This window comes from Paroedura picta, chromosome 15 (genome assembly GCF_049243985.1).
Source record: "Paroedura picta isolate Pp20150507F chromosome 15, Ppicta_v3.0, whole genome shotgun sequence".
Lineage (NCBI taxonomy): Eukaryota > Metazoa > Chordata > Lepidosauria > Squamata > Gekkonidae > Paroedura > Paroedura picta.
Genome location: NC_135383.1, coordinates 11,376,008 through 11,385,100, shown reverse-complemented (window position 1 = coordinate 11,385,100; position 9,093 = coordinate 11,376,008). Strand labels below are relative to the sequence as shown.

Genomic DNA, 9,093 nt, shown 5'->3' with positions numbered 1-9,093 from the left:
GCAGTCAACCGCAGACCAAAGCAGACAAATCCTTACAGCCCTTGACGTTTAAGGAGAAACAGACAGCCTTCTGGGTATTTGTCTTGGGGCTTTTCGCACAGCTGGGAACACAGACCCCCCTCCCTGCTCTGGGTTCTCCATGCACTGAAATCCCATTCCTTGCTCTTGTTGCATTTCAAATCTCTAGGGCTGGGGGTTTGAAAAAGAGGGTGAGATGTAAGGGTGTATCATAGCCGGCGTCCGGACATTGAAATATGAAGATAGGATTTTGAACAAGCATTGGAAAAGTTGCTGTGTGATGCAGGGTAAGAATCAATTGGTGAATGTCTTCTTCAAATATTTGCTGGCATCCCCAAAATACTATTTACGTATAACTCAATTGTCTATGCTTGCAAGGCCAAACAATTGAACTTCTAAAAAAGAAGAGTTGGCTTTTTAGATCCTGTTTATCACGAGCAGAAGAGTTGGTTTTTATACCCTGCTTTTCACGACCCAAATCTCAAAGCAGCTGACGAAAGTTTTCCCTTCCTCTCCCTGCCACAGGCACCCTGTGAGGTAAGTGGGGCTGAGAGAGCTCTGACAGGACTCGAGAACTACACGATCAGGACTGTGATGAGCCCAAGGTCACCCAGCTGGCTGCATGTGGAGGAAATCTGATTGGCTGTGCAGATTTCAAGAACATTGCTTTGGTGGCAGCTACCAGGACAGCGTTGGTCTTATTCTCACTCCTTTCCCACTTTTAAAACGACTTCTCTTCTTGCCTGCACCAACTTCCTCTGGGTTTGTGGTTGGCTCCACCTCCTGCAGCAGCCATTTTGTGGCTGGGCCCACCAGAGTTCCAAAGAGGTCCACAGGTAACCCACAGGCTCAATATGGTTCTAACGCCTTCCCAACACTCAATCTTTATTGCTTTCCTTGCCAGCTTTCTGGGGCAACTAGAAAACTTGCCTTCCCCTAGGAAACCAACAGATAACTTGAATTCACAGTTCAGAGGCTTCTTGGAGGGCCGATATGATGCCGTGACCTGACTTTTGGTCTCTCCGCTTTTCTATTATCCTACAAACCTTTTCCTGTTTCCGGGTCTTTGCGGGCTTTTACTGAATTCTATTTGCAGCATTTCATATCTTAACTCTCCGTCGATATTCGCTGGATCGTTAGCTTTCATTTTGTCACTGGAAGATGGCCTCTCGTTCCTTGGGTGAATCCAGGATTTAAAAACCCTCCCCGCCCCACCCCAAAGACCCAATTGGGAACACAAATTCCTAACACTTCAGAGATGCTCTTCAGCAACGTCTGCCAAACAAAGAGCAGATGGAGAAGAAATAGATACAGCCCGGTGGAACCTGTGAAACGCTCTGATTGACAGGTCCGGAAGGGCTCGATGACAGTCACTCCTCCAGATGTTACCACAGTGGCATCAACGGAACGGGGAGATTCTGGCAGCCAGCCAGGGCACGGGAGAGCAGCCATGATAGTAAGGGGGGATTATACACAAATGAGCAGGGGAAATGACTATGGATTATGATGTCAATAACTGGCAAAGCAATTAATTAATTAATCAGTGAGACTCCCAAACCTGCTCATTGCCCCTCTGCATGATCCAGGCTGCTCGTTGCCCCTCTGCATGATCCAACGTTCTGGTCACATGTTTTTCCAGGAAGGAGGGCCAAAATCAGCACTCGGAGTATATGAGTGTGCCTAATAGGGTTGCATAATTGCATCCGTACAGAAGAGGCAGCCTGTTACTTCTCTATAATTCACTGCAACTGGCTTGTCTCCTTCCAAATGGGAAGCATGCCGAGATCAGTGTTTCATGCTGAAGCACAGGGGGCTATATCTTCAGGGGGTGGGGTCCTTGGAAACCATATTAAAACAGCTCCCCAGGGATTAAGTGACGTGCTTCCAAACTTTTCGGAACAGCAAGCCTTAGCAGCTGTGAAGAATCTGAGAAAGGTGGGCTCATCCCCTTGGTCCCTTTTCCTGTTCTGTCGCTGATTTGCATTCCGCTGGTAGCATCAGGGAGTCCTGCCTTCCTAAAGAGACTCCGTTCCCCGCAAAGATTCACAAATATGAGAACAGCTCATAACAGAGGGCTGGTGCAACCCTGCTGTCTCGGGGGGGGGGGGGCAGTTATTACAGCTGTGGCTCTCTGAGAATTAGCATTTCTGCAGATGGTCTTCTGCTTCACATAGAGGGCAAGGGGTTCCTGTTCACAGCTGGCACTATTTCACTGCTGCAAGCCCTGCACTCTTCCAAGAGCATCGGAAAACCTCCTGGCCACGGAGGCCAAGTTCCAAGCTGCTGATTCCCTTCAGGCCTTCCAGTCTAGAAGGCCCCACTTCTTATCAGTGAAGCTCTGATAAGGGCCTTCCCAAAATAAATCCTGCATAAACAGGGCGATACTTATTCGCTCACCACACCCCCTATGCAATCTCAGCTCTGTTTATTTTCCCAGGCCTTCCCTTCCCTCCACACTTCTACAAATAAGAAAAGCAAACTTGTGGTGCGGGCCAGCAGGGGTTCCAAGCACGGGACGGGGACAGAGGTTAGCCAAGAGCCAGGCTGTTGAGACACCCACCCACAGGACTGATCCTTCTTCAGCAGCAGAGATCCCCAGGATGGGTGGAGAAACTGATGTGGGTCAAGCTGGGGAGGCTGCCAGGTTTGTCATGTGAGTCTGAACTGGCGCTGAGCAAGCTCCGAGAAAGGAACGAAGGAGGGCAGGGAGCTCAAGGAGGGGAGAGGAGCAGAGCGCGAGCAAAATAAAAATCGGGGGCCCAGACAGGAAGCCAAGAACCACCATGGCCCCTGCATAAGGCCTCCCTCCAAGTCCCATTCCTACCACCTGGACCCAACCCCCCCAAAAAACACATCGCTTTCTATTTGCAGATTGGCTCTGCCTATGTGTATGAGGTCTTTCTCTCCCACTGCAACCCAACATTTATGTCTCCCCTTCCCCCCAACCCTCTGCAAGAAGCTCAGATCAGTGCCTGTAACATGCTCCCCTCCTATTTTACCCCCACCACAACCCAGCTAGCTGGCCTAGGCTGAGAGAAAGGAGCTACGGCTGGCTCCCTTGAATTGCCAGCTGTGCCCCAGCAGGCTATTGCCCCCCCCCAAAAAAAATTCCCCACTACCCCCAGCTTTCTGAGTGGAGGAAGGAGGGAGGAAAACAAGGCCAAAGGCCAAGGCATCACCCACAGTCTGGCAACCCAAGAGCCAGAGACCAGTTAATCAAAAGGGAGGACAAGCCCAATCCAATACGGACTTTCTGGGATCTGAGCCCCATGCAGTACAGCAAGGCTGGCTTCCAAGGGAAAAGGTGCATCTCAGTCCAGGAGCCAAATTCACAAAGCGCCCGGCCAGACGACACCCGGGATGGCACAACGGTTCAAGTGTCGGACTGGGATTCCAAAGCTTGCCCTGCCCTGAAGCAGGAGAAGATCTCCCTGGGAATCCAAGCAGCAAGGCCTGGGGAGGGGGAGGGGGGCTCTTCCAGAGGGCTTTTCAAACTCCCCCTTCAGCCGTCATAATCACCGATGGGCCTTCTCTGCCAGCCGTTGGCCTTATCGGCTTTTGTGGCCTTCCCAGCTGGGCCACCGCCCAGTCCTGGGGTGGTGAATTCCATTCTATGAGCCAGTGTTTGTAGGCTAAACTTCCGCTTGGCCCGCCTGAACTCCCAGGGCAACTGCAGCGAGCCACTCCCAGATCTAACCGTGCAAAAGGAGTAGGCGGATTCAGAGGCCAAGACGCTGAGGGCGAGAAGCAGGCCTGTTTGCATAAAAAACCCACCCCATGTTATTATTGATTCTGGCTAACTTGCCCGTCAGCCAATCAGAAGACCCCCTCTGGGGGATGAACACCACCACCACGGCTGTGTTTCATGACTTGATACGGGCTCTTTGAGAGCATAGAAAACCAGCTAGGAGCCTTCCCCAGACAAGCGTGCAAGGAAGAGAAACACGGAGACAACCTTGGCATCCTCCCCTAGCCCTGAGGCATGCTTGCCTTTTCACCCCACTGTTATTATCACTTATCATGTGGCAGAGTGACACCCAGGAAGCATCCAGTAATGCAAAATACACAGCCCAGTAGGTACAACTGTTCTGCAGGCAGATAGGAATAGTTTCCAATCTATTCAGCGGCAGCTGGGGAGAGAACGAAGAGCTCCGTCATATCACGCCACTCACAAAACACTGACGAAAGAGCAAAGTTTTAAAACATTTTGTTGTAAGCAAAATTCGCCAAAGTGATGTAAGGAGGATTCAACAGTGAAATGGGCTGGCATGGCCTTGCATTTAAGTCTGTCCTCGTAAATCCTCAGCGGCTTTTGGATTTGGGTCAGAGTCCTCGTTACGGTCCCGGAGGCGCCGTCCTACCCCTGCTCTCCTTCCTCCTCGACGGCCATGGCCGACTGCCGCTCTTCCTCTCTCTCCGGATCTCCCGGAAGGATGCTGGTGACCGTCTGGAGGAGAGACTCGATTTGCTCTTCCGTCAGCCGTTCTTCGCTTTCCTCGACTATCTGCGGGTTGGAAACAATGAGCACCGCCGAATTCCGCTGCTTTCTACACTCCTAAAATGCTTGTTTGACCTGATGCTTCCCCCCCGTACAGGCGAGCCAAAAGGCTCCCCAGATGAAACGTGCTACTGTCTGCGATCTCCAAAGGCCGTATATTGGGCATGCTGTGGTTGTGGTTCAAGGATCGTAGATGATGCGAAACATGTTCTAGTTGAATGTCTGTGATATAAGGAGGCTAAAGGGGAAGGGATCAAACATGTGCCAGCGAAAGGAGCTTCCTCATCCTATTTGAGCTATTAAATTTGTTATGGCCAGCAAGTGTTCTTTTGTTAGAGAAATTCCTTGCTCAGGCTGTGAGTTCAGACATCTTCTGTAACATGGCATTGCCTACCCTTTCCGGCACGAATTCTTTCTTCCCTCCTCTTATTCCGAGTTGGGATTGAATTATAGTCTTCAGGACCCCGGAGGAGGAGAGGAGACAGCCAAGTTAGCACCTCTTTATGGATTGAGTCCATCAAGGAAGACTCGGCTCTCTGGTTGGGAGAGCTAGAGAAGGCTGTTAAATAGCAACACATCACTCACACTCACACCAGCCATTTCAATAAAGTGGATTAAACTGGCTTTTGTCCTTTGTTTGTTAAAAAAAAACATGTTTTCACAGAGCCATTCTAAGCATAGTTACACCTAAGATGTGCAGTTCTGTTCCCCTCAATATTTTTCACTTGGGGTCCATGGGACCTGAAAAATGTTTGCGATTCCAAAACAAAACACACACCAAAAAAACCCAGATTCCCAATATTGATAGAGTATTTGGATCTGGGATTTTTCAGAAATCTTGAATTTTGGGGGAGGGGGTCCAATACAGAGGAGGGAAAAGCAGTGGCAAATAAGTGGCAAAGCCCTAAAAACAGCTGAAAGGTAACTCAGTGGGGCTCTTTTGGGCAGTCCCCAAAGAGCTGGCTGAGTAGCCAATCCTGCAGGGATGAACTCTCCCCACAGGTCTAGCTGGGGCTCTGCTGGGCAGCCTGGTTTAAACCGGACTGCCCAACTGCACCTGCCAAGCAGCCAGTCTTAGCTGGGCTGGCTTCTTCTGCAGCATGGTATAAACCGGGTGGCAGGAGAAGCTGGCTCCAGTATATGAAGATTGTTCACTGCAGCACACCAGCTGCAGGGGCCAGCTCCTCCAGCAGCCTGGTTTAAACTGGGCTGTACAAGATGACAACCCCAAGTTGAGCCAGCGGGAACAGTTCAGCTGATACTTAGCCTACAGTAGAAGCCTGACAAGCAGCTGAGCAGTGGGAGCAATCTGTTCCTGCCTCTCTGCTGCTTTGGGGTCTAATGGTAATTCCCTAATATATCTGGGATTTTCCCAGCAGGTTTTTGTTTTGTTCCCCTGAAAAAGCCCTGTTACATTTGGGAGGCCAAAATATACCCAAAGAATACCAATACGGTATTTTTGGGGGATCTTTTCTGCTCAGGAAAACCTGCACAAACACCCCTAGTTGCACTCCTCTAAGCCCAGGGACTTCAACATATTTAGAAGTGTAGAACTCTGTTGAGGAGTGAACCGTTAGGACCTGAAATGTTTTTTCACGTTCTGTTGATTCGTTGCCATTTTAAGTGCCACCGCTGATTTCCTTGGCACTTTTATAGCCCCACGGCCTGATTTATTGTGTCATTTTCTATTGTTTTTTTAAAAGTGAGGCACCTCTGGAGCCAAGAACGGCTGAGAGGGCAGAAAAGAAACAGATTAAAGAAATAAATTGTGGTCAAACAGAGCATGGCAATTGATTTCAGTGGGCGTAAGCAATGCTAATTCAGAAACGCTGCCTTTCAAACCTATTAATTCTACTCTGAAGACAAAAAGTTTTGGGACAGAAGCAATTGCTTTCAAGGCCTTTCCCGCTTTTAACTGCTCGTTCTCCGAAAGAGCTAAACAATCGAGAATCTTGGTTTGAATTAGCCTCGTCCACCCCAAAGGAAGCCATCTGCTTCTTTGCGCAGAAGGGTCGCTGTTGAATTCGGGCCGCAGAAAGTCACCTCTATAAGAGGGTGCTGTTTTTCTGTTGTTGGGGCTCAGACTGTAAGCTCGGTGGGGGCAGGGACCTGTCGGGTTTGTTGGATCTCCAAGCAGCGTCATGGACACAGGCCGCACCAAGCGAACGGCACTTACAAAGCACCAAATTTCAAACCGACAGGCCGCTTTCACAAAGCTGAATCATCTCCTCTGGCTCCAAATCTGTTGGCCTGGCTCCCTGCCTGGGAACAGGATCGGGAGGTTTCAGAGCCAAGGCATTCTGACCGCCGAGATTAACTGGCCTGCACTCTTTACTCTCCCTTTGCCCGTCCTCAGCAGCAGCCTAATTGGCTTCCTTGGGTGGGGAGAACAAGATGAATAAAATCGCCTCTGCGTGGAATCAATGACCTGGCAACTCGCAGGGATCCAGCAGGAGCATATGCGCAGGTGGAGTGTTTGCTTTGGCTATTCATTTCTCTAATGTGGAGGGTTTATTTGATCAGGGCATTCAGGCACTCTCCCTGGTGCATCGGTCAATACCAGTTTTATTACACAGATTTCCCCAGCGGAGGTAGCAGCATCTGTTAAGGCTGGATGCTGGGCCATAGGCAGCGGGAGAGGGGGGGAGAGGAAGCAGCACTCAAAAGCTGGAGGAGCAGAGAGATGGAGGAAATCCTCCATGAGGCTGGCAGGAACTGATACTGCCCTGCCTGGGCAAGTCTCAGCCTGACCCAGAAGCCTTGATCGTTCCACTGGGTCAAAGAAAGGCAACGGGTTCCTAAAGGGGTGGGCAGAGGCACCCTGGAAGCCTAAGAGAACAGCCCAGCCTAGGGGGTCTTCTGCCCTACAGCCCCCAAGGAGGGCCTCACTGCTGATTAAATCCAAATGGATATTGTTTTACTGCTGCCTGACACCGCCATGTCAGATGCAAAATTGCTGCCATGCCATTGGCAAAAATCACGTAACTTGCCACAGCCAATCAAATCGCACAGCAGTGAGGGCCAGGCAGGCCATGGTCAGTGAGGGCAAAAGCCCTTAGGGGAAACTGCAGCAGCAAGAAGGAATGAAAGGGTAACCAACAGCATCTAAACAAAGTGAATGTTCAGGAAGATGAGAAGAAAGGGGTATTTCCAGGTAATTTTCAAGGTTCAAGGTGATTTTACAGAGGGCTTTGGATGCTTGGGAACTTTGTCGCTTACCAGCTGGATCTCAACGGCAGTCACAGGCCTGTGGTTGAGAAGTTGTAGTTTTTCCGCTCTGTGCGAAAGGAAAGAACAAGCGCACCGTGTAATTAGGGGATTCTGGTCAGTATTTGAACACTTTCGGGCTTGTTTAGAGGTCAAAGCCTTGGCCACACCTCACCCCAGAGGGCGAAAGAATTGAGACGGCAGCTTGGTATGTAACAAAGAAAGGCAAGAGCTTTTGGGCGCTCAGAAATATTTCATCACCACAGCGATAACCCAGCATGGCATTCTGTGGTCTGAGAGTTAAGACTGTCCAACTTCCCTCATGACTCTTGGTTGAGGCACACTGACCAAAAAACCCCTAGGCTGTCCTTGTTGAGGATTCTTTGTCCTCGGGCTGCCACCCACAAGTCGCTTGGCCAACATCCCCTGCAGATATGGCTGGAAAACACATTTCCAGTTTTCTTGGCATTAGATTTTTTTAAAATCAGTTTCAGATCTCAGTCATCCAATTTGTGTATAGCCCAGGAAGTAGCTGGGGATCTTAGCCTGCAACCACCAGACTCATTCTACACCACTGCACCAGCACTGGCCTACACCGCAGGGTTATTAGGAGTGCTTAGATCAGCACTGGCCTACCCCACAGGGTTATTAGGAGTGCTTAGATCAGGAGTGCTCAACCAGGCTTTCATTACAGCCCTGGAAAGGTTTCCTGAATAAGTAGGAGTTTTTATTTTTTATTTTTTAATTTATGAAACATTTCTCAGGTGATATGACCGTATACGGTCATATTGTCCTGCCCTTCCCCTCCCCAAATGGCCAATGATGGGCCTGGAGGGGGTGGGGAGGGGAGGGGCCCCAGGTGGCCACGTCCACAGCTATACTCCCAACCCTATTCTGCACGATCGCACCATTTCTGCGGTTTCTCAAAGCCTGAAGAATGCTTTAGGAGTTTCTCACCGGTAAATAAGTTGAGAAAGGTTGGTTTAGATCAGGGGTAGTCAAACTGTGGCCCTCCAGATGTCCATGGACTACAATTTCCAAGAGCCCCCTGCCAGCGAATGCTGGCAGGGGGCTCTTGGGAATTGTAGTCCATGGACATCTGGAGGGCCGCAGTTTGACTACCCCTGGTTTAGATAATACATGCAAAATTATCTTGACACTCAAAATCCCTACATAATGCTAACCGTCCTCAGTAAAAAGCTTTCCCGGCATCACATTGGCAATTGGGAGGTGGGAACAGAATGGTTACACTACCAAATATCGTTACGACTCCTTTCCAGGGGTGTCGCATTTTATGCTGTGAAAAGTCAGGGCCAAACGTCCCAAATGCCCTTTGTCCTCAACAGCCATTTCGATTCTATTGCCGAGTT

General features: G+C 49.9%; 1 protein-coding gene and 1 long non-coding RNA gene across 3 annotated transcripts in view; one reads left to right on the top strand and one right to left on the bottom strand.

Annotated features, from left to right (window-relative positions):
- Window positions 1–4,209: 4,209 nt before the first annotated feature.
- Window positions 4,210–9,093, bottom strand: part of CRCP (CGRP receptor component) — a 14,839-nt gene continuing 9,955 nt past the window's right edge. For both annotated transcript variants that reach the window (XM_077311673.1, XM_077311674.1), the window contains 2 exons: window positions 7,736–7,793; window positions 4,210–4,522 (listed from right to left, as the gene is read on the bottom strand). In XM_077311673.1, coding sequence (XP_077167788.1) covers window positions 4,376–4,522; window positions 7,736–7,793 — 205 coding nt within the window. In that variant the 3' untranslated portion in view covers window positions 4,210–4,375. The remainder of the gene's footprint in view (window positions 4,523–7,735; window positions 7,794–9,093) is intronic.
- The window catches only part of LOC143824410 (uncharacterized), a 5,560-nt gene continuing 3,296 nt past the window's right edge, over window positions 6,830–9,093 (top strand). Inside the window, exon 1 of the long non-coding RNA XR_013226769.1 lies at window positions 6,830–6,983. This is a non-coding gene — a long non-coding RNA (uncharacterized LOC143824410). The remainder of the gene's footprint in view (window positions 6,984–9,093) is intronic.